This window comes from Epinephelus moara, chromosome 24 (genome assembly GCF_006386435.1).
Source record: "Epinephelus moara isolate mb chromosome 24, YSFRI_EMoa_1.0, whole genome shotgun sequence".
In the NCBI taxonomy this organism is placed as follows: Eukaryota; Metazoa; Chordata; class Actinopteri; order Perciformes; family Serranidae; genus Epinephelus; species Epinephelus moara.
The window spans coordinates 23,218,619-23,243,707 of record NC_065529.1 but is presented as its reverse complement, the minus strand read 5'-3'; the positions used below and the strand labels follow the sequence as shown (position 1 = coordinate 23,243,707).

At 42.9% G+C, this 25,089-nt stretch overlaps 1 protein-coding gene across 2 annotated transcripts in view; it reads left to right on the top strand.

Annotated features, from left to right (window-relative positions):
* cdh4 (cadherin 4, type 1, R-cadherin (retinal)) overlaps positions 1-25,089 on the top strand; it is a 253,674-nt gene that overhangs the window by 213,466 nt on the left and 15,119 nt on the right. Inside the window, exons 9-12 of one of the 2 annotated variants that reach the window (XM_050038978.1) lie at positions 10,539-10,676; positions 16,659-16,844; positions 17,128-17,381; positions 23,043-23,185. In XM_050038978.1, the coding sequence (XP_049894935.1) occupies positions 10,539-10,676; positions 16,659-16,844; positions 17,128-17,381; positions 23,043-23,185 (721 nt within the window). Of the gene's footprint in view, positions 1-10,538; positions 10,677-16,658; positions 16,845-17,127; positions 17,382-23,042; positions 23,195-25,089 lie in introns of both variants that reach the window. The other variant, XM_050038977.1, reaches the window with a different exon arrangement.

Below are 25,089 nucleotides of genomic sequence, written 5' to 3'. Positions count from 1 at the left end.
TCTCTGTGTGTTTGTTTCCTTGCGGACGAGAAAAGGAGGAGCGCACATTTCCGAGAAGGCGTGTCCTTTTCAAAAATGCAAGAGGCGTTGCTTTGTTGCCGGCCGTTTTCGCCGGTGTGTTAAACACACTTTAGAAAGGAGTGTCCCCAGACTATCAGAAGACGGAGATCGCTGATTGTCTGGTGGCGAGACTAATTGGATGGTTAATAGTATAGAGGCAGGAAATGAGAAGAGAGGAAGAAGCAGCATATGTAACAGTGCCAGTGGTAGTAAGATTTTTAACCTTTGAACAGAGCGAAGATAGCTGTTTCGTTTCCAATATTTATGCTAAGCTAAGCTAAATTCATCTTGGCTCCAGTTTATAGACTGTATAAAAACAATGGATGTAACTACCCTGACGCCACCCATTGGTTTATATGGATTGCCGCTTTAAGGCCTTGATGTTGGCATTTTGGCCAGCTCAAAGTAATAAAATGTAAGTTCATCCTCTGTTCAGTTGGCATAAACGGGGAAATTAGCTATAGAGACGAAAATCGGGCTGTAAACCCATTTATTTCTATTTTTAACATCCATTTACCACCAGCTTGCTTTTTCTGGATGCACAATGCATGAAATAAGGTCCTGCAAATTCCAGGGCTCCCTGCCTCACAAATCCCAATTTCATCCCTGGATGTAATGAAACCTTAAAAAATTCAGGGTCACTTTCAGCTGCATTCGCCCTTTTAAAAAATGTCAAACAAAACAGCCAAAAAATGAATTCAGTCGTTCTAGTAATTTGCCTGTTTTCTTATTGTGTATAAGTATAATTGACAGGCTAATATGTAATGTTTTCTTCAGCGTGTAGAGCAGGGCGGATATAATGGCCACGCAAATCCAGCACCTCTCTGCTGAGGAGGTCGCAGGAGCTTTCTCTTCATTGTCGTCTTTTGTCTCATCCACTGATGCTGTGTGCATCTGTTGCTTTCTGTGGTTGTTTGCCAACCCACACACCACCACCACAACTCACATCGTCTCTGCTCCATCTTCCACCTTATTCTACTAATGAGCAAGGTCACGCAGGGGCGACTTTTGTTTTTCCTAAGATGCATCAGGTGACTGTTGGCAGTATTGTTTCATGGCAGATTGTTCATTCTACAGCCTTTCTCTCTCGCACACATGCAAACCTTCTCATATCTCCCTGTGGTGCAAGATTTAAAGAAGAAATACAACTGGCAAAATCAGGGAAACATTCAAATTCATATGCTGCCATTATGAGGATAATCTCATCCTCGTAACTTAGTTGGCTGGTTTTACTACAGACATTAAAGCACCGTTGAGTGTGTCTCATAATGTTTATATTCTGAGAAGTCCCACTGGTCCCTCGCAGCACTAAACCCGGCCAGGCAACACTTTGGAAATTAAAGCAGAATTTTACCAACAGTAAGGCAAGCGTATTTGGAGAATAATTACGGATGAAATCTCAAGAACAAAACCAGGTTTTGATAACAGAGGAACACAATACATCAATGCTCATTCCTTATCCAATTTTCGTACAGAGCTGGCATGGCATGACAGCATCATACATTGGTGGGACAATATAAATGAGTCTGGTGAATGCGAGCCAGCTCTGTCCCTGTTTCCAGCTTGGCCCAGGCGGCAGCAGTAGCAGCTGATGTGAGTGAGAGAAAGCTCATTAATCTGGACACATCAAGCCAGGCACAGTCCCACCTGCCTCTGATCCTCCCACTAAAACTGGGACACACCTGGGAGTTCACCCACCTGCTGTCAAGGTCATCAACACAAACACACAAACACGCTCAGACACATGGGCACGTGTTTGCATACACACTCCCATGCAGTTTGTTGTTTAGATGAAGACAAGCTCATACAAAGTGAAGAGTAGCAGCAGATAGAGATCCAGTGTGTCAGACTGGATCCATGCAACCAGGGTGGTGTATACACATGCTGCTACACAAAACATGAAAACACACACTCATTGTATGGGCACCGTATACCCTATAGACACCCTTTGCAGCACATAATTTATATTCTCCATCTCCTCTCCCATGTCTCACACTTTAGCTCATCCTCGTCCACCATGCCAGTGCCTAATTAGAATATTCATGTGCTAATTAAGGGGTGAAGCAGGTTCTCTCGTGTTGAGGAGACCAGGGGGTACATGGAGGTTAGCCTGGTATCACTTACCTCTGACACCGCTGAATACCAATTATTCTGCCCAACTCACCGCCCGCAACCCCTCTCCTCCCCTGACCTCACATGCTTCCATGTGCTCCTGCCCACAGGCTAACAAGCTGAGATAAGGCATATACATGTGTGTTTGACTCCATGCACCCCAAAGTATAACATGGCTTTTTGTATGTGGGTGTGGGTTTAGGTTTTGCATTTGGGATGTAAAGCATTGAAGGGGCCGGGGACAAGATTAGAGTTAAGATTGCAGTAGGTGAATGTTTCGTTTAGGTTAGGGCTGGATAATATATTGATATAATGTAGAACCTTTTAGGGCCGACGTCACAGTGACGTCAGTTTGTTAGCTGGAGGCAAAACATGATTTTCACCACAGGGCTGTAGGCTACATAGGAGGCTTAGAATGTCGTCTTTTTGTGTTATTAGGAGCCAGAATAGAAGGAGCTGTGGCTCATAAACTTAAATTTTAGCACATACCAGCCGCCACTGCTGGCGGATGGTTAAATGTGATAAGACGAAAGGACTGGAGGGAGGCAATCATCAAAAATGTTCGCATGTGCAGCGTACACCTCATATCAGGTTAGGAAAAAGTGTTTACTGTCACCTCATCAGAAACTGGGGAGGCAGTAAGTAAGTAAGAGGAATATTGAAATTCTTTGTCACTCTAACTTTTTAACACATTAGCTAACGTAAGCTTCAATAGCAAAACAAACTGGAGGAAGCCGTATAAGTGTCGTCCACCTTTGTAAGATTGTTATAGTAATCAACCACAAAGCCAGCCATCCCACCTTCATCATCCATCCACTGAGTGAGAGCATACGGGTCGGCCAGTCTGGTCCCGATGGTCAGTGTTTACTTATCCAAGTAACACTTGCCATCCCGGAGAGCGAGTGACCTGACATGGTGCGTTCATAAACTCAGTCTGACGCCCTACACTATAATGAGATCCCTGTTGGTCGAAACGGGGCGTTATATTTCTGTGTGAATTAACAAACGGTTTAGTTAATCACACATTCATACCACTCGGCGCACTGCTGCTCTGTTTCCCTAGATAGAGTGCCCAGATTCCACTCTGCCACTCCGAGAGCGCGGTGCTCTGGATAACAGAACAGTACATTCAGACAGTGCTCCAAATTTAGGAACGGTCCAGTTTGTGTCAGAGTGCACTCTGGTACTCGGAATGAGTATTTCCAAATGCACCACTCGCATCATCTTCCTCCATTGTCTAAAACAAGCCAACAGAACTTGCTAGCTAGAGCTAGCTAATGTCCTAGGAGACTTGTTTTGCCTCCAGCTAAGCCCCGCCCACCAAAAAACTGTCATACTGTTTACTAGGGATGGGCAGCAAAAGCAAAAACACTATTCGAAAATCATGGCAACTATTCGACGATTTTTCGAAACTCATACTGACGGGTTTTCACATGTCCTGATACATCATAATACGGTTATACCACCCAAACCTAATACCCACATTACTGACGATTATTCTAAAATAAATGAAATAAAAATACCAAAAATCTCATTGTATAAATATTTTGTGAGCACCAAACACCAACCCTAAAATATCACTGCAATATCAACATCCAAGTATTTGGTCAAAAATAATGTGATATTAGATTTTCCCCACATTGCCCAGCCCCAGGTTCAGACAGTATTTTGTATCTATATTTGTATTTTTGCTGTCCTGGAAATAGACCCGTCTGTCAGTCCACCATGAAAGAAACACATTTCTAATGAAGTGTGACTCTGGTGCAGCAGGTAGCAGAGTGGGAGATGTCAGGATGCCACAGCTGGCATACATGTTCTCCCTTTGTGCCCTCTCTCCATGGCTTCGGTTCCACTGGCAGGCAGAGCTGTTGTCTTTCATTACCCCAGGCTGTCTCAATCTCCCATGAGCCCTGGATTGGAACGGTCTGGCGTGGCATGGTGTGGTGTGGCCCGACGCCAGGCTGTCCACCAGGCCGACGCCAGCTCTACGTTGGACTGTCTCGCCGACGATTAGGACATCGCCTGGACTGCCTCAAGGACATGAGTGCCCACAGCCTGGCTCTGTTATGATCTGCAGAGTCCAGTTGGGGATACAGACAGAGAGCAGGCATCCTAAATGGGTCTGGGGCTTTATTGTCTCAGAGACCCTGAGTTATGTTAACTCACCGCCTTGCACCAAAGCTCCAGGAGCCAGACAGCAAAGACATCTGAGAGTTGTGAGCAGGCTGCTGTACGAAAAATATTGATGCATGTAGGTGGATGATGACTGCTTGTAGCCAACATTCAATCAAGAAAATATCCACTCAATATCCACCTTATCATGTGCACTTAGCTCATATTGAATTGGACCTTGTTTTGTCTTCAGAAAAGCCTGAATTGTTGCACTTATGCCCCTCCAGTTTTAAACCATGTTTTTCCGCCCTCTCTTGTAGATAATGCTCTCCTATTCTGGTCTAGGTCAGGCATTCACTTTGAAAACCTTTCAGATAAATATTATCCACCAAAGCAACATTTTTATAGATACATTTAAGTTTTGTCTGTTCTATTCTTTTGCCTGCTTTTCCCATGAACAGTCCCTTGATGACTTTTTGACACCAGTTTGTTCTTTAAAGGGCTGAATCTCATTTGTTTACAATAGAATTCACACAATACATCCACAAATGTTGGACCCTATAACAACCATGAGGGAGGATGATAGATATCAAATGACCTAGGGTAAAATATTTCCCATACATGTGATTGATGTCAGTGTCAGTGTTGCGATGGTTACTTTAAGACTACTGAGTACATGCTCTAAAATGTAATTTGTAAGGTATTCCATTGGATTGTGCAATCTAAGTAACATCTTCTTAAGACTTTGGATTACTTTAGCAATGCTTCAAAATAGTCTTGCTGAGCTCATTTGTCTCTGTCTTATATGTAACCACTTAAAAAATGGGCGAATACTTGCTATCTTTTTAAGTTTTTACTTGACAGAAAACACTGAAACTGAAAAAGACAATATAGCCATATTATATTAATTGTACATTGTTATTAGTGATGGTCATTTGCCAGAAACTTTTAGCTCTCTGGAAATCTCCCTTCAGCCAGCTTATTTTTAATTTTTTAGTAAAGTAAATGAGGACGTATCGTGAAGACTATTCCTCATATCGCCTTTATAAATCTGCTGTTCTTTGTCTATTGCTGAGCCTTTAAAGAGTGCACCTGAAATAAGTACAAACAGTGCATCCAACTTAAGTTCATCTCAAAGCACTGTGTCACTCATGGCCAGTTAAGATATTTCAATAGAAAACAGTACAATCAAACTTACTCGTTGGCGTCACCTTTAGTTAGGACACCCTGTTAGAGCAAATAAAACAAAAACAAATAAAGTAATCCTTTCAAGACAGCAACTGTATTTAGAATATCACCAATTCAAACTGTGATTGTGACAAAAACCTGGTCAGCATCTCCCTGCAGAATTTATACACATATTTTGACTATGTGCACCCAACAGTGAGTACCGGACAGAGATTTTTCAACACTATATTAGATGTTACTAGAGAAGTGGTTGCACCAAACATGTTCACAGCTTTATTCAGGATCTCAGCTGTTCCCTCTCTTTCTGTGTTTCAATCAGGGGAGACTCATTCTGACAGAAAAGGATATTTATCATAAGTATAAGAAATGTGAAAAGTCTTTGGCGATTACACCCCATTGTGATGTCATCTACTCCATGAGGGTGGTAAAGACATAGTAGATTAGAGATCCCCCCTATGGAGTCTAGACACTGGTGTTGGTGATGAGATGAAATGAAGATGGAGCTGGGGATCTGGGTGTGAAGAGGAATGGGCTTTTGATGAGCTCTTGGTCTCTGGATAAGGAGACTGGAGGTGAATGGGGTGGAGGAGGGCACAGTGATTCTGCCTAAAATGACAGCTGACAGAAGCAGAGAGAACAGATTGAAAGTTTGGCTGAAGGAGATCGTGGCAATGTTTGATTGGCTAACCAGGAGAGGGAACACCCATAGTAAGCTGATGGGTGATAGAGAGAAAATTGTGAATGGATGTAGCATAGAAAAAGTTTTCTTGATTGAACCTACTTAGCTTCATACAAACACAATGGTTTTGTCACCTTGTTAGCGAGATGATTGATACTCATTAATTTGGAGTTCAGATGTCCTTTAAGTCTCATTGGATTATAGACGTTCTTTACATCCTTGAATTGGGAAAACGTAGACTCACAATAAAAGTTTCGTCCAGTAAGTTTCGGAAGATGTTGCTCTCTTTCTTTAGCGATACTAGCAGTATGGCTCTGGAGATGGTGATGTTGGGCAGTCTGTCAATCAGTCGTCAGGCTACCACTGAAATGTCTTGAAAATGACTGGATGGATTGTAATGAAAGTTGGTGCAGTTGTACTCAAAGTTTAAATCCTTATGACTTTGGTGAAACTGTGACATTTCCCCTAAGAGGTAAAATTTTTCACTTATCTCGTGAAATACTTCAATATCTTCTTAAAGTATCAGCACAAAATTTGCTGAAGACGTTCATGGTCCCCAGACATTGTATCCTAAATATATTAGTGATAATCAGCGATAATGTTAATCGTCTAGCTTCACCATGAGGTTGACTTTTTGCTTGAGACATTTCACTAAAAAGTGAAATGTCTCTTAACTATTGGATGGGTTGCCATGAACTTAGAATTTAGTTCAAAGCACCACTGTCCCTCAGTACAATCTCTCAGAGGGACTAGCTGCAGTCTCTGTTCCTGTTTCTGTACATCAGAAGGGTTAAATTTCTACATAACCCATATTAGAAGATTTACAGGCACTGCTTGTCTCTCTTCTCCCTAAGATGTCATTTGAGTGACTGCACAATCTTGCCGACATCACATCCTCATTACTGACATTTCCCTTTCTTTCAACTGAAGCCAGCATGTCTGGCAGCAGCATGTTCATCATGCTCATATCTGCTTCATCATGTCCGTTGTATCGTAATGCTCAGTTGGCCGATTAACTAAACTTCTTGCCCAGTCTGCATGTTTTATTCTAGCAGTTTTATTCATATGTGACTCACAGCCTTTATTTATCCAGTATGTGACTCTGAGCTGTTTGCGTAAATGTGGAGGCGTATCTAATCAAGTGGATTCTGAGTTTACATCTCAGATTTACGTATCTGAGCAAGTCTCTCTACAATGGGATTCAGAGAAAAGCTTTCAGAGAACAGTGCGCTGGCGTGTGTTCTTTTCAAACAAGTATTGAGTTGTTTGTGTCCTCAACCCAACCTGAGACACATCCCTGGGAGCGATGAAGAGAGGGGTGGATGATGAAGATTGAGACAAAACAGAACTCTCTGCATATTTTTGGTACTGACTGGAAAAAGATGTCGAAAATGTCAAAAACAACACGTGTATTTTACTGTCAGAATCCCTCAACTGCAAGTACTTCGCAGCTTTTAATTGTATGTGTAACTAAACTGAGCTAAATTAAAGCCTGATTAAATGGAATCGAATGGCATCAAATCAAATCGAGGAAGTTTAATTGAAGCGATCCCAGGTGAGCTGAGCTGAAGCAGTGGTGGGGGGGGGTCACTGACACTGAGGGTCACTGAGGTAGAGAGAGTCAGAACAAGGAAGGGAGCTGATCTCTACAGTTTTAGCCACCAGTACTGGGCCATTTGAGACAGATTGTAAGTGACAAGCTAATGACTGTGGCCACTAGGAGCCTGGCAGGCCGGAACTCAATCCACAAATGACACGAGTAAAAGCACGTCTCTCACTCGCCTGGCCTCCCCCTCTTTACCCACTCTGAGTGGTCCTTTTCGGCACGCCAAGTGAAAAAGCACACTCAGGTATAATTAATTCACCACTGTACGTGTTTTGGCAGAAAACCACTTCTCTCTATTTTCTTGTTCGACATCGCCTTACATGTTTCAGTCCATTATTTCCCCTACTTGCTAACAAAGTCTCACTGGAGAACAAGTCCATTTGCTTACCAGCCATGAGCAGCCAGCTTTTTCCACCTGTCCTGTCTGCTGCTTGGCTTAACTTGTCGAGTAGCTAACATTGATAGCCTGAAGCCATTTTCTTTCTTCAGTCTCCTGGATGGTAAACGACCTAATTTGGTCGCTGTGAAAAAGAGGGACTGAGGTTTATTGTTGGCGTAGCTCTGTGTACAGGTGTTTCTGTGGCCTCCGATGGCTTTCAGCTTCCACAGATTAAGTCCGTGAGGCTCAAGGCCTGTGGGGGAGTTTGGGCTGTTGCTGCTGGGCGTGAGACAAGAAGCTATATTTCCTGCCAGCGCTGGACTCTAATCTAACAGAGAGATTTTCTGTTCAGCACTTCTATAGGACTCATTAGAGAGCCCTTTACTGGCTTGTTCGGGCAGCCACTTTTGGACAGCAGAGTGTGCTTGGCTCTGTGTGTATGTTTGGCGTGCTCGTGCACGTGTATACCCGGTGTAAGAGTCTGAGTGTCCCACCTGTTCCCACTCACTGGAGCGTTAGCGGATGTGTATGTGTGCACTAGAAGGGCCATAAACTCACAACTACCCTCGGATGAGTGATATAACCCTGCAGGATGGGGCGCATCCTGCATCTACATCTCAAACTGTGTGAGAGCTCCACCTGCTGGCTCAGCTCCAGTCATTTCTCCTCACCTGACCAAAGAAAAAGGCGTCCATCAAAGCTCGAGCCTATTAGCTTCGTACAGCCATCTGGTGCTATTTCTAGATTGATGTATGTGACTGGATCTAAATGAGTCTGCAGAGAGACACATTCATTGGAGGCTCTATTTACCGAAGCGCTCTATGAGGGGAGATGGTATTGATATTTCATTATGAGTCTAATAAAGGGCAGCCAGTATTGAGTTTTCATTAATAGGGCTGGTTCGGTGCAGATTAACATGTCTGTGCTGTTCATAATGACTTGGAGGGATGCTAAATGACTACAGCTGAGTGTTTTTTTAACTGGCCTCAATGGTTTGACTGATCTGACAATCAACTGCATCCTTCACGACTGAAAAAAAAGAGTGGGAGTGAGAAAGGAGATATAGAGATACACAGAGACTGGCAGAAAGACACACAGAAAGATAGACGGATAGAGAACAGACAGGCGGAGAAAATTGAGCGACCAAGATGCCATCAGAAAGATAGCGAGAGATCAAAAGAAGCACAGAATTTGAGTTAACAAAGAGAACAGAATAAACCAGAGGAGAGAAAAAAAGAAGAAAAGCCATGACTCAAAGACATAAAACAGCAAAGAAGCAGCCATCAGAGCAGGAAGCAGTAACTCCCCCATCTTTACCTACAAGACCTCTGCCCGGGTTTGTTCTGGTTCCTCCAGGCAGTCCCAGACATCAATGCCGCTGGCTGTCAAGTCGTTAGAAAGCGCGACCCACACATGACCAAACTAGCCTAGCAGCAAACAAACATTAGACCATTGGTAGGACGCGCTGTGGATGCTTAACAAAGCAGCAATCCCCATGTGCCGAATGCTGGCCTGTCCTTGACGTCCAGTCTCTCTCTCCCTCGCTTTGCTCTGGCACAGTGGAGGTTGGAGCCAAATGGATTAATAGGAAGAGAAAGAGACCACAAAGCAGAGAGGCTTATACTGTCAGGAAAGAGGCACACACACACACACACACACACACAGTCGTCTTTGCAGTGGCGAGTCTGGGGACAGACTGAACTTTGAGCACCATGGACAGTGTCACATGTTGGGATGTGGATGCACTTTCTCTCTGCTTCTTTGGGGTTTTTTTGGGTTGTGTCTAAACAAAGCCTAACATTTGATGGTGTTTCTTGTCATGGTGCTGTAATATTGCGGTGTGTGCTGCAGTACACTGTGGGTCAACTCCCCCTCACTGTAACTGGACTAAATAAGGCCCATTCACCTCCTGGTATTATCTGCAGCACTGTGGCGCATCTTAAAGTGGCGGCGCCTCCATTAAAATGAGTGATGATCCTGGTCTGTTCCCACAGCGGAAAGCCAAGACTTTTAGGCAATAATGGATGGGCCTTTTACCAACACAGTGCTCCCTCCCTGCAACTTTGTGTGTGTCTTCGTGTGTGTGTGTGTGTGTGTGTGTGTGTGTGTGTGTGTGTGTGCGTGTGCAACATTTACTATCTGCTGTTGAGCAAATAAGGTGCTCTAACAGACTCCAGTTGTTCTGTTCCAGTGAGTGAGCAGAAAGAAGGGAAGATGTGCAAGCATGGCTAGTTGTTGGGGAGATTTCATGCATTCACTCATTCATTCACACGTTCATATGACTCACTTTATCATTGTCACATGACAGAAATATTCATTTTTTTTGTTAGAGTCATGTGTCCAGGTTTGTTGCAGCCTTTGATGCACCAGTCACCCAGTGTGTTTTCTACTTCTTTTCACAGAAAGTGTCCCAGTATACCATCATCGTCCAGGCCACTGACATGGAGGGCAACTTGAACTTTGGCTTGTCCAACACAGCCACAGCTCTTATCAGCATCACCGACATTAACGACAATCCCCCGGAGCTGACAGTCAGAACAGTGAGTCCTAAACTTTGTTTATCCTCATCAAAATCATCAGCCTTCTCCTGGTTCACATATTTGGTGGCTGTCATAACCATTTATTCAACAGCTGCTCCTCCGCAGGACTTGACCCTGGATCTGTCTTTTTAACAACTGCCTATTTAGCTGCTATGTAGGGATGGAACGATTACTGGTTTCATGATAAACTGCAGTGAATTTCCTCGTGGTTAGTATTATGTTGTCAGATTTTAATCATCATTGAAACCATGTTTGATTATGGTGCTTTGAAAAATGCACGGTAAATACTGTGCAACATCAACATTTTGGTCACTACAATCATGATATTAAATTTTTATACCTTCTTGTGTCTATTGCCAATATGCTGCCCCACTGTCCCACAGAGCCATTATCCTTCATATAGCACATAATGGTATATTATTCTCAGGCAGAACAGGTTACACAGGCCTCCATGGGAAAGTCTGCTCTCAGATATTATTAGAAAATGCGTTATCTGGTCCCTGTCAAAGACAACAATCACGCAATAGTAGCTCAACTGAAATATGTTTTCAGAGAATATTGAGATGAAGGGAATGCAAATATAACAGCTGACAAAGATGCAGGATAAAAACAGTTATATTAAGAATAAAAAAAAAACACGGTGACAGATAAAGAAACACTGTGCAAGAACAACATACGGAGAGGCAGAGGAGGGTACGGCGACTGAAAGTGAGATCGAGATCAGTTTTGCAGACGGGAGGTGTACGCTTCCCTCCTTTGCTCTCTATGCTTTCCCTGCCAGCGGGGCCTCTGATGGCCAGGGTTTGTCTACAGACATCTGGCCCCGGTCCCTGATACCTCTACACTGGTTTGACAGGAAGCCACGCTGGCCTGCTTTTCTATGGCAGTGTTTGCGGTTAGGTAGGGAGTTGTTCATGTTTGAGAGTCAGGGTTGAAAGGTTATTGATGAGGGAACAGCAACTGAAAACACATCTGTTATGGTGAGTGTGAATGCCGTGCACGTATGCATTCATGCCCCATGTATTGCTTGTACTCTCTGCTCTCAGCTTGGCCATACAACACAATCAAATGCTGACCGCAGCCTGACAGACCTACAGGATTGTAGCTGCTTGGATTTCTGAGATTCCAGAGAGAGACAGATGCTGTCTGCAGCCGAGCTCAGAGGCAGAGCGAGCAGTGTGTCAGCGTCACACACTGTGATCCCTGTCTCCTCGGCGGGGCCCGTCGTCAGCGTGCATGCCAGTACAGTTCCAGCCGCATGCTCTGATAAGAGCTCCCCAGCTGTCAGGGGTAGAGCTCACCGAAAAAGGCTGCCGCTCTGCTCAGAACTGCTCTGCCCCCCCGTCTTTGGTGCTGGCTCCGTCACCGCTCTTCACCGGGGAGGAGCGCTGGACCAGAGTCCTCGTGGCAGCCAGCAAATGGACATGCTGCGCTTCAGTAGACACAAAAAAAAAACACATTGTACATTGTCCTTGACATATACAGTGCACAGTGATGTATGGTCACACACGCTGTGATAAATGTTTGTCAGCTCTTCAGGGCCTTATTACTTTCCCTGCAACCCTCCTGAGTAAATGGCTGCAGATTTGCCTGAGCGTGTCAGTAAAGGAGCAGTTGACCACATTTTGGTGCGTGACTCAAAGGTGGTAATGAGTGAAAATGAATGAAAATGTGTTCCTGCTGCATGTCCTTCACTGAGACACCAACAGCCACGCACTCTCGCATGAACATCCACAGCAAAGAAATTGTTCTCCACCAGATGCCATTTCTGCTGCTTTGTCAATCTCTTCTTTTTGTTTTGCTTCCCACACAAGCAACTAGACTCGGAGCAGTTCAGTAATTATTTGTGCATGACAGACGCGAGAAGAATTCATTGCTCTCTATGGGAGGCATAGAGAGAAAACATAAGCGCGCTAATTAAGTGAAATTGCTTGCGGGGGCGTAAACCAAGCTGATATATAGCATCTAATTTTAAAAAAAAAAAAAAGCCAAATGTTTTATTCATTTCACCACATGGGCCTTAATGTGCAATGTTAGTGCTATGTTCGTCATTATGTGATAAACAAAAGGACGACGGTACTTGCAACAATCTATCTAATCAAAGTATCAAATCAAGTGTATCACAGCCCTGCTAAAGTGTACCCAGTGGTTTTTCATTCACCGAGCAGTGATGAGGAGCAGGAGAGTTGCTTGGGAGACTTGTGGGGTTGAAAGCTTGAGCTCCCAGCCACACAGGCTTACAGATCTGAATAGAGCGCTACAGTATTTGTGATTCACCTGTAGAGCTGCAGCTTCTTAATAGCTGAAGGAGTTGGCGTGCCAGAGATTATTCACCACTTTCCCCTGCTACCCACTCCTTGACTCTGATTTGTGTTTACAAAAAAAGAGCAGACTGCTAGGAAAAACAGCTTGATATGTCCGTATAATATGAAAAATGAGAGTGAGGGTAGACGCCTGTTGCCAGTGGCTGTATCTTTATTACCCTATATAGTGAAGACATAACAGCCATCTTAAGTGGACCGATGGCAGTCTGATATTAGGAGGAGTCTGTTTTGGGACATTTATTCGTATGTAAAGCTGTCATTACCATTTGGTGTTGTTCTCAACACCCCATGAAGGAAAGGAAGAGCTCGTTTAGTCTGTTTGAACCATAGCTCCGCTGTCTAACGTGGAACATTTTCATTTGCTGAGTCAGTTTTTGGTAAGAAGACCGTGGATTTCTGCTGCAGGGCAGAGCACCTCGATGCAGATTTATTTTCTAAGATGATTTGGGGTCTGCACTGCACCCCTGCTGATTTTCCTCGGCTGGACTCCAGCGCAAATGTGTGAAGGCTAGTTGGGTTTATAGACAGTTTCAAACATGAAAAGCAATAATTACAAGTGATCAGGTATAAGTGACCCTGTATTAGATGGGTTTTGTGTCGTGCTGACCTTCATACACTTGTGATCTATTGACACGTCAAAGTTCTATGAAATAAAACCCTGGCATAATTTGAAGGTGAAGATACTTGTGCTTTGAATGGTGAAGTTATAAAAGTCCTTTTCTTCCCAGGGTCAACAACCACTGGTGGTACTGTGACTATACTCAATCACTGTAGTCACTGACTGAATCAGAAGCTCAGTGGTGACTGACAATACAGTCGTTAGCTCAGCTCATGGATGTATAAAGAGAACTAGATTCAGTGTTCGAGGCAGGGCCTTGTTAATTCCTATGAAAGTTGCTTAGTGGCACGTGAAGCCAAAAACAACAGCCGCATATAAAATTAGTGGTCTATAAAGCAAGCGCACCAGAGACTTCCGCTGGCTGAGCCGGTTTAGCACTCTGCTAACTTTAATGGGGATAAAATAATTCAATCCTGCGGCTCTTCTAAACTTTATAAATGTTATCGGACCAAACAGATCAAATTTTGACTGGTTGTGACACTCAAATATAACGTACTCCCAATTTACAGACGTCTCTGTCGCTATGTAAATCAATGGGAAAAAGTTTTTTTGGGCCGCAGGGCATCACATGGTGGTGTAATTCCACTGTTTGGCCACTGCAAAAATTGGCTTCAAAGCCAAGCACACTTCCTGGGGGCTCAAAGCATATTATTAATCAATTGCAAAAACCACAGAAATAATCGTAATGTCATTATTGTTGCAAATAATTAGCTGCTGAGCCGTAAAACTTATAAACAGTGCTTGTATGGAGTCATTTTATACTGAACTCAGGGCATTAGCTTGAGTTAGAATCAGACTGTACGTACCACCACACTATAGTAATGAATGTCTCAGTATAAATGGTGATCTGAAATGCATTTAAACGGTGACGCGATTACTTAGTTAATTAAAGAAATGAACACACAACATCGCTAGTGACTATGAACTGAACTAAACACTTAAAAAAATTGGTTTGTGATTTCCACCTCTACTTGTTTTAGCATCCACCATTATCCCTCAAAGGTATACTATGCAGGGATGGTTAAAACACAACTTTCAAATCTGGCCCCTCCCACATACACTGCAAGCTACTCTACTATTGTAGGAATGTTACATTTGTTGTAATGGGAAAGCCGATACTTTAACAACCTAACAAGGCTAACTGCTGGTATCTATCGGTCCAACAGGAAACAGGCCAAGTCTGCGTCTCCTTTTTTATCCCCATCCTCTCCTTCAGTGTTCACCAGTGAAACTGAAAGTGAAATTCAGCCCCAGATTCACTTTTTTTAGTGTGAACTTCTGATTTCACCTCGCTGTATTTGCATTTTTTTTTTCAACTGTGTCTGCGATTTTAATAGCTTCCTCTTTCCTGCTTAGAGTCTGGCACCTGGTATCTACCTTTTTGTGAAATCCCGACCTTACCTCACCTCTTATTGGCTGGGGGCTAGTCAGTACATTGTTAGGGAAAATCCTTCAAACTATACCTTTAACTTAAGACACCTGTGGCCATAGCAGCTTCACCTAAAGTTACTAAACAAACTCACACTGTTGCTCCGTTTTTTTTCTCCTATAAAGTTCTCCTTGTTGAATGTTTAAATAGGCGAGGCACATTAAGTTTATATATAAAGCCCAGTAAAGCCAGAATCTGTAATACTGTCAACAACTTTTTGTGAGATAGCAACTCATATTAAAGTTTAATGAGTCTTTTTATTTTTGTCTCATTTCAGATTTATATTCACTGGCAAAGTCGGCAGAGATTTGGTTTAATGATTACATTCAACTGAATCTTATTTGCCCTGCTCTTTCCCCCCACGTATTAGTAACTACAGAATCCTTCAGAAACTGGAATTCTGTGTCTCTAGTGGCTTATCAGTGGGTCCACATTGCATTTTAGAGAGAGTGGCCATTTTGGAAGCGTCCTCCCCTACAGTCAGCGCCATTGTGTGTGCCTCTGAGAGTGCATATTCCATTTGGCTGTCTGACAGCGCAGCCCAACAAGCTTGGAAGGTTTGTGCTGGTGTTTGTTGCTAAAGCTCGGGGTGAAAATGAAATGGAGGAGCCCACACACAAGAGACTGAGAGTGCATATTTAATTTGTTCTGTGCTTATCAGCGTGGTCGTACTGCAGGGGATAGGAGAAAAAAGGGGGCAAGGAGGGAGGGAGGGGGAGAGGAGGAAGGGAGGAATCGGGGCGGTTTGGACGCTGCTTCAATCCCACGATTATGAAGCCATTAAAGTGAACAGCAGCTGGCAGACACACCCCATAAACAAGTTAACGCTTCACAAGAGGAAACACGGATTATCGTCTGACAATGAGAGCTTTTAGCGGGGATGTGTGTGTGTGTGTGTGTGTGTGTGTGTGTACCTTCGAGTGCCCATCCCTCTGTAGCCAGATAAATCCCTAAAGAGAAGGACATGTATCCTATTGTGCTGTAAATTCTTCTTTAGGCTCTGCAGCTGTAACCAAGTTTCTTCCAGAGTTAGTTCAGAGGGGAGTTGTTTCAGATTGCAATATAATGAAGATCATTAGCCAAAGATTATTCCTACCGCTGCCTTAATTACAGTACTTATCTAATTGCTTATTAAGACCTAGATTTGGTGAATGCACAGAATCTAAATTAAATGGGTAAACACTTAATTGAACAAATCCATTAGTTCAAATAATAGTTTCATACGAGCAGACATGGCGTAGAATAAGGGACAGCATTAACATAATGGAAGATATGATTCTCTATTATCCACATTTAAACAAATGCATCTCCTTCTGTCTTCCTCTCCTTTCTAATTTCTCCCCTATTTGTTTTTCAACCACTTTCAGTGTAATGAGTGTTTTTGGCTTGGACCTAAAAGTAGTTTGTTTTCATAATAACAGTTATGGAAAATGCTAAAAGATTGATGATGACACAAGCAAATGTTAAGAATCTCAATAAATCAACTTATTAACGTGCATTAGCCGACCGCTGGAGCCAACATCAGCATAATGTTATCTCTCCCATCCTCCCTGCTGTCACCTCCTCTCCCCTCCCTCTCCTTTACCTCCTCCCTCCCTCCTGCTCTGTAGTTTTCAGGGGAGGTGCCAGAGAACAAGGTGAACGTGGTGGTGACCAACCTGACAGTGGTGGACAGGGATCAGCCCCACAGTCCCAACTGGAATGCCGTCTACCGCATCGTCAGCGGAGACCCGTCTGGACACTTCACCATCCGTACCAACCCCATCACCAATGAGGGCATGCTGACAGTGGTCAAGGTGAAAATGAAGCTGTATATTTGCCTTCCCTACACACACCCTGACATCTGCTACTTAGCTTTGTTCTCTATTATTATTCAACACTGCATCTTGTATGTTTCCACCTGCTCTGAAGTGCCAGATGTGGATGGCTGAGTACTTTGGTCTCACATTGTTTTCACTGAATTATATGTCATTTCTCAAATTGGAACTCAGTTAGAGCTAATCTTGCAATCAGCTACACTCACTTCCCTCCCTTCTCTCTCTCTGTCTCCTCTCTCCCACCTCCTCGTTTCTTCTCTAGCCGGTGGATTTTGAGATGAATCGTGCCTTCATGCTGACTGTGGTGGTTTCCAACCAAGCCCACCTGGCTAGCGGCATCCAGTCCTCGCTTCAGTCCACAGCGGGAGTCACCATTTCGGTTCAGGATGTGAACGAGCCGCCTGTCTTCCCCGTCAACCCCAAGATGATACGCTTTGAAGAGGGTGTGCCGGCAGGGACCACTCTCACTGTGTTTGCCGCTCAGGACCCTGACCACTTCATCCACCAGATTGTCAGGTACTTTGAAGCACACCATATTATAGAGGATTTTACTTATGCATTTCCACTGCATGGTACTTCACGGCTCCACTCAACTCGACTTGCTTTTGGTTTTCCATTAGGAAAAGCTGTGGATAGTACCTGGTACTTTTTTTGATACCAGCTCAGTCAAGGTTTCAAGTGAGCTGTGCCGATACTGGAAGGTGGGGTTAAAACACTGCAGACCACTGATTGGTCAGAGAGAATGGATACTTGCACAACACAGGGGAATCTGCACAAACCCACCAGCCAAGCTACCATCAATAGTGACCGCAATTTTTTTTATTCACTCTTCCCAGATTTTAAAAAATGGTAGAAAAACCACATAGCTCACTGTGCTTTACAAGTGACAAAGTGCATTGGTGGCCAATGAAGGGATTAGCATAGTGTTGCTATGGTGATCAGCTGAGAATTGCCTACATTGAGGGAGTGCTGTCCACAGTGAAAAACAAATTGGATTAAATGGAGAAAAGGACCTGGTACCAAATATGAGTCGAGCCGAGTCGAATCGAGCCGAACCATGTAATGGAACTGAGGCATTATTTCCTGAATGTAATAAATCAGTGTCAACTGACACAACAAGGACACCTTGGACGTCCTGATTAGCATATTATGACAGCACCTTCACCTGAAATGCCCAAATCCTATTGGAATTAACTTTAAAGATGCATCAATTGATTTTTTTGGCCGCTTGGGGGAAGTAAAAACAAGCTGTAACATGGCAAACAGTTGCTAATTTACACATCCAGCAGACACAGAGCAACATTAGCATTCATCTGGAGTCATGTTTGTGTCTATCTCATCAACGTAAGTCTAATATTCACCATCCTGTTAGCTCTGTTTTGGTCTCCACTGACTCCTGAAGGAAATATCTAACATTTTAGCTTCACTATCTTCACCAGCTACTCTCATCAACCTCGCTAAACAACATCAGGGGCAACTGTAGTCGGGTGATATTTCTCTGTGGGTTTGTCACTAACAGCAGCCCTTTACACTTAACATATAATCAGTTATATATTGTGCAATACATTTTAACATATCAGATTTTTTCTAATCTAGTTTCCAGATGCCTCTATATAAAGTATAAGTTAATGCATAAAACATTAATGGAAACTAATTACATTAAGTGACATGAATGATAAAGCAATAAAGGAAACAAAATTACCTCATGCACAAATTAAAATCACTGTAATTTAATAAGGATATGAGGAGAAGAAGAATCAGTTAATATAAAAAGCATGTTGAAGAAAACTCTACCTTCTTATATGTGTGGGTTTTTGGAGCTTTAATATATTATTTGCTCCATGTAATAAAGTCTCCTTAGATTCTTCATACTTGAGGATGTTGACATCAATTGTATTTGATTTATGTTTACTAGTTTCTGTAGGTGACACTCGTTGCTCACGCTGCCTACTGCATTCTCAATCTATGTTGAACCACCATCTGTTCTGCCATTTCTTTAAATGAAAATGAAGATTCTTGAATACATTTACAGTTAAGGATTCACCTTACAGTGTTCCAACAGAGGACTGAAGCCCCGCAGAGGGCCAAAGATGACTCTATAGCGAGGCATTTCCTTTATTTTGTCTGCCCTGTCTTCTACTGGATATGTAACTCTCTTTCAATCTGTGTGTCATCAGTGTTTAAGCAGTTTCTCTGCAGCTTATCCCTCTTATGTGACATTCTCAACCGACCTTCCGCCCACAGACCGAGCTCCAGTTACTTCCCCGTTGCCAGGCGACTGGTGTGAAGAGGTCATCCCGTAATGAGTTGGACACTGTCTGTCTGCCCTCCTTAGATCCCTATCTTCTTCTCTTCCTGCTCATTGATCCCCCGCTCCATCCTTCCTAACTGGGGTGACACACAGCGGGCATTGTGCCATCCAGGCATCGACCCTGTGTGACAGAAACTCCCACATGCCCACTGAGGTCCAGCGGCATCGTTCCACTCCATAGCCAGCTCCAACGAGAGAGATTGATTTTTCTTAATGTCAGTGAGACGGCCTCTTCCACGGAGGAACCCAGTGGAAATGTTACTGAATTGATAGCGAGGGAGGTAGTGGGAGATGTTCTCATACACTGTACAGAGGAGTGAGCAATATCCACATCTCAGGTTTCTCTCCCTAAAAAGACATGTCATGCAAACTAAGTGGACTGAGCTCCCCTGCCCTTTGAGAGAAGTAACTCCTCTTTTACTCTCTTTTCTCTCATCCCTCCCTCCCTCTCACTCCCGCTGACCCTGTCACTTTCTTCTCTGTCAGTCTGTGTGTCTGTTATTGATGGGAGCTCAGAGCTGCTGTCTTCTCCAAAGCAGCTTGCCAGCAGACGCTCAGCTCATGCTCAGACACCCTCATCTCTGCTGCTGCTGTATTCCCTTTAGGTGACCTCGCTTGAACCCTCACTGAAGCTCACACAAAAGACAGAGAAATGCAGAGCCGTAGGCTCACAAAACGCACGCGAACATGCACACGAGCACCCACAGAGGATGAGTGTAAGGCTTGTGCGTGAGCAGTGGATGAGATGGGAGAAGAGCCAGCTTCGGGGTTTTTTTTTTATATTTCTGAATTTCTTGCTTTTTTCCTCTCTCTGGAGAAGAGAAGATGATGTGAGACGGAGTGCTTTTGCCAGCTGATTTAACTTTTAGATGTGATTTAAGTGGCAGCATGAGCTAATTTGTGTGTGTGTGTGTGTGTGTGTGTGTGTGTGTGTGTTTTTTTTTTCTCTTCTTATTAGTATTAGAATATTAGCCCCGTGGAGTGCGGTCATTCTTTGTGATGTGAGGTCATGTTGGTTGCTCCACACTTCTAAGAATCTACGGTTAGGGCTTGGGTGTAGGATCAAAGGGTACTCCAGCAAATTAGTATTGCATTTCCATGAAGTTGGGAGACTCACAAGAGACAGATTAAATAAAGACTGGTCAAAATCGAGGGAGCATAGGCCGAGACATCCTGACATTTACACAATGTCTACACAGCCCGCAGAGCACAGGCAGCACTCTGATAGAGCAGCAGTTTCAGTCTTAAGGCCGTGTCTACACAGGATGTGTTCATGCACAGTGTTAACTGTTATGTATGTTTTACAGCACCTGGTGCCTTCTTAAAAGTTTAGTCCCAAGTACGGGCCCAGCTCCAGTAATGGTGGGTTCTAGTTAAATGCCACTCAACAGTATCTTTCATTAGATGCTGCACACATCCTAAATGACCACTTGTGTCAATCCCCCCCGCAGGACTTGTGTTAGAATCAGTGACTTGCCCTTTAATGTTGAATTGATAGTAAGTTTAAGATAAATTAATTTGGTTATGCTTTGGATTAACCTTTGTGTTTTGATCATTTTGGCTTCAATTCCTCACTTGTTGGGGTCCCACAGACTCTTCTGTCGCAGGTGTAAAAATAATAACAGCACTAGCAAAACCACATTTAACATTTCCAAAAACTATTTACCACATATATCACTGTTTTTCCTCATTATCTTATTCCCAATATGTAAAAAAGTATTGGAGTTGTACCCAGGGTTTCCGCAGATCCTTGAAAAGTCTTTAAAAATATATTGAATTCATTCATCTAAAAGTAAGGCCTCGATTGGTATGAAAATGTCTTAAACCAATCTTCAGTCTTAAAAATTCTAAGACGTGGGAAGTAGGATTTTATGAGTTTCTTTTCTGACATTGCATTGTAATATCTCAAAATAAACTTTTTGAAATAATTTCCTGAATACCTCTCACATCATGTAGATCAGGATAGTGGAACCAACAACACTCACATTTTGTTTCCAGGATCTACTGTCTGCTAGCTACTCTATCTGTCATTCTACTCTAGTTGACATGTGTAAGTGCAAATTTAACAAAAAGTGTCTATTTGACCAAGATTTTCACAGCATGTCTGAAACCTGTATGAGGCAATGCTTAAAAGGCTCTGTGTATTTTGTGCAAAAAAGTTTTTAAACAATGGCAATCAAGGCCATGGAATCCCACATGCAAAGTGAGAACGTCAAAATTGCCCAAAAGAAAACCTTGCCAGAAAACACCACATATTACCCAGCCAAAAAAGTCTTGTTTTATGTTACAATACACATTTGGAAAAAATTGTCCCTCACCCTCAGTAATTGATGTTGGTTCATGTTTTTTTCCTCTTCAGTTTTGGTTATTGGGAAATTGGTCTCATTCCAAGTGGTATTAAGAAAATGTCTGAAAAAGTCTTACATCTTGCCTTAAGCTGCAGGAGCCCTGTTTAACCCTTCTCTTTGCTGCAAACTTGACTCAGTTTGATGGTAATGAATTGCTATAAAACTCTAAAACAGAAATCCAAATAGACTTATTTGGAATTTGGCAGAAGTGCTGAATAAAATTATCAGTTGGTGTCAGTACCTATCACAAAGATAGAGAATATAAAATCTGTTTAACCATATTTTATAGCTGGGTCTCTGAGACGCCAGAGTTAATGCATCATTTCTTTTTCTGTCATCAGTTCACAAACTATCATAGCTGATGAAACAATAATGTAAGGTGTGTTTTTGAGCTGTTAAAAAAGGACCCAGAGTCTCCAGGACCCCAAACAGAACATTAAGGGATAAGGGTTACGGCAGTCATCAGTATTGTAAGACACTTTGCTCTGCCAGCTGCACATGAAGACAGCAGGAGGTGACATCTTGTTGGCACAGGAAGGGGATCAGAGTGCCAGGCATGACATGCAAAACACCAGAATCTAACCTGCAGGGTAACATCAGATCCTGACTAACGCTGCATGACAAGCTCTTTCACTAGAAATTAGATTTATTTTCATTTGTTTATTTTATTCTCCCAAGAAGAAAATGTAAAAGATCTGTCTGTCTGTCTGTTTGCTTAATGTGTACCAGCGCAGGAGTGTGTGTGTCTTCAGCTGGAGGTGGAATTAGTTGTCTCCATGCCTGCGAGGCTCTGGCTAACCACTGTCAGCCTCCAACGCACTGCTTTAATTAAGCCCCCTTTCCCCCTCATCACGTTTTCTACCGACCATGCTTAAATTCAGAAAACCACCTCTGATCTCTCTCGTGCTTTTTCTCTCCGTCTACTTGTGTCTCTCACCTCCTGTCATTGTGGTGACATGATGACCATCTACCTACAGGTGAGACTTCTCGCTTGTCTGCAATTAACTACTTCTCATTAAACCTGAGAATGAAGCGCTTCCTCCACTCGGTTTGCTGTTTAGACTTGTCATAGTTGTTAATGGGATTTATCGACTTTAATTGCAGTTGTCACTTTCCACTCCGCTGACGTATTGACCGATGACAGCGATGAGAGTTGCTGTGTGGGTACAAAGAGCAGTGAAGTTGTTAAGAGCGCTGCTTGGCTGTTCTGCATATGGGTTCAGGTTTTCATCGGTCTTCATGCTAATGAGCTGCTGCTATGATAAGCTCGCTGAACATATGTTCTGTTCTCCATGTCACTGTAATATTTCAAAGGTGCTTGGCTGGTGTTGCTTATTATGGTAATGAACATTTTACCTGTTAATGGGTACTTTGGATCCGCAAATAAAAGATTTAGAGCTGCTGGAATTCGACTAACAGTTGGCTGCAAAAATTAATGTGTGGAATTTGTTTCTGTGTGTTTGTGTTTGAATTTAATGAAGTATCTGGCTTTCTCGCCGTCTTTGTGTTTGTGCACAGGTACTCCAAGCTGTCAGACCCAGCTAACTGGCTTAAGATTAACAGGACCAATGGTCAGATCACCACCATGGCCCTGCTGGACCGAGAGTCCATGTACGTCAAGAACAACGTGTATGAGGCCACGTTCCTGGCATTCGACAATGGTAAGTCCGGTAAGTCAATATGACTGTGTGTGTCGTGATTGTGTGATAAACAGTAGGGCACATAAAGAACAATATAGGCTCCTCTTTGCCACATTAGCAGCGTGGCTTTAGGGATAGCAGTGTTGTTCAGTCCACCACTTTGGTCCGGACCAAAAAATCTATTTAATGGATTGCCCGGACATCTGGTATAGGCATTCATGGCCCCCAGAAAATCAATCCTAATGGTCTGGTGATCCCCTGACGTTTCCTCTAACACCACCATAAGACTGACCTTTGTGGTTTTGACTGAATGATCTCAAGAAATATCAGATGAATCACCATGAAAGCTTCAGAGAGAATTTAAACTTTGGTTTTCCCTCAACTTTATCTGGCTCCACCACCAGGTCACAGTTCTACTTTATCCAATAATTTGCTCATGACCAAATACCTGCATAACTAGCAGCATTCCTGTCAGCCTTAGTGGTACTCCCGTTCAGTGCTAATTAGCAAAAATTTGCTAAGGCGCTAAACCGATACGGCGTTAAGCTTGCTAAACATCAGCCAACCCAATCAGCAGAAAAATTGCTGACACTGTACGTTTCCTTGATATGTGTGGTTGGGTTTAGGCACAAAAATCACTTGGTTATTGTAAGAAAAAGATTATGTTTTGGCTTAAAATACCCAGTTCTTGGGGCACAATCACCGCTAGATACTTGGTAACCCTAAACCTAAGGCTTTTGTGGCACTGTTCCCGGTGGAAAAGGTTTGCCAAAAAACACCCATGCTTGGTGGCTATCCCTTACCCTGACCCTTAAGCCACTGGAAAATCAGCAACAGGACACTAAAACATGATCGGCTTTGTTTGTCTTGAAGAGTTGTCTGCACTGGCCTGCAGTTTGGCAGCATCTCGCCTAGGTGTCACACAAACCACCATCCTCTCCATTTTCAGGTCAAGTCAGCTCATATACTTCGTCACGTTAGAAATGTTAATATGCCACATATATAACGTGCAAATGTAAGGTATTCGTGGTTTTCCGAAACCTACAATGCCATGCTGCATCAACATATGAGCATTGTCATTGTGAGCATTCTAGCATGCTGATGTTAGCGTTCCGCTCAAATCTGTGAACAGCCTGACATAACTGCTAGCACAGATGTAAACTCCTGATCTTGTTTGTTATATTTGGAAGTTTTTCATTGTGAGAAAATTGCATTAGCTTTGTTTTAAAGTTGATAATAAAACATCAGTCATCATCTGACTGAAAAGGAATCTATTATAATTTTACATCATCACTCATCATCAGAAGGAAAGCACCGTAGCACAGGCAGCGGATGAATGTAGTGCTTGTCATTATGAGCAACAGCATAGTCAAGTCACACATCTTTCTTTCATATTTCACACTACTCAGACACTGATCATCTAAAACTATGATCACAATATGAAACATAATGTGTAATATTATGTATTGGGTCTGTACCTTCAGGGAAGGTGTGCTGTCACTTGCTTGTATACACTGTAGCCTATTTACTTTCAACTGAATACACCTTACCTCAATAGTAAAGACACATATTGAGATATTTGTCTGTCTTGTCACCTCTATGTATTTCACAAAGGCTAATGCAAATTTATATAGATCTATTGGATGACATAGGTTAGCTTCACTAAACTCATTGGGTCTCATTCATGAAACGTGAGCAGAAGGAATTTGTGTGTAAACTGTTCACAGATGGAAATTTACATGCATGTCCGCATTCATCAATATTTTAGTAGCTCCGATCTTTTCGTAGCTACTAACAAAATCTACTCCTGCTCCTGACCACTCGTAGTGCTTGTGTAAATTTAGTAAAGCACATAAATTTTGCTTTTCACTATTGGAAATTACAATTTTAATTCGTATTACGCTCTGTTATGTACACAATACACA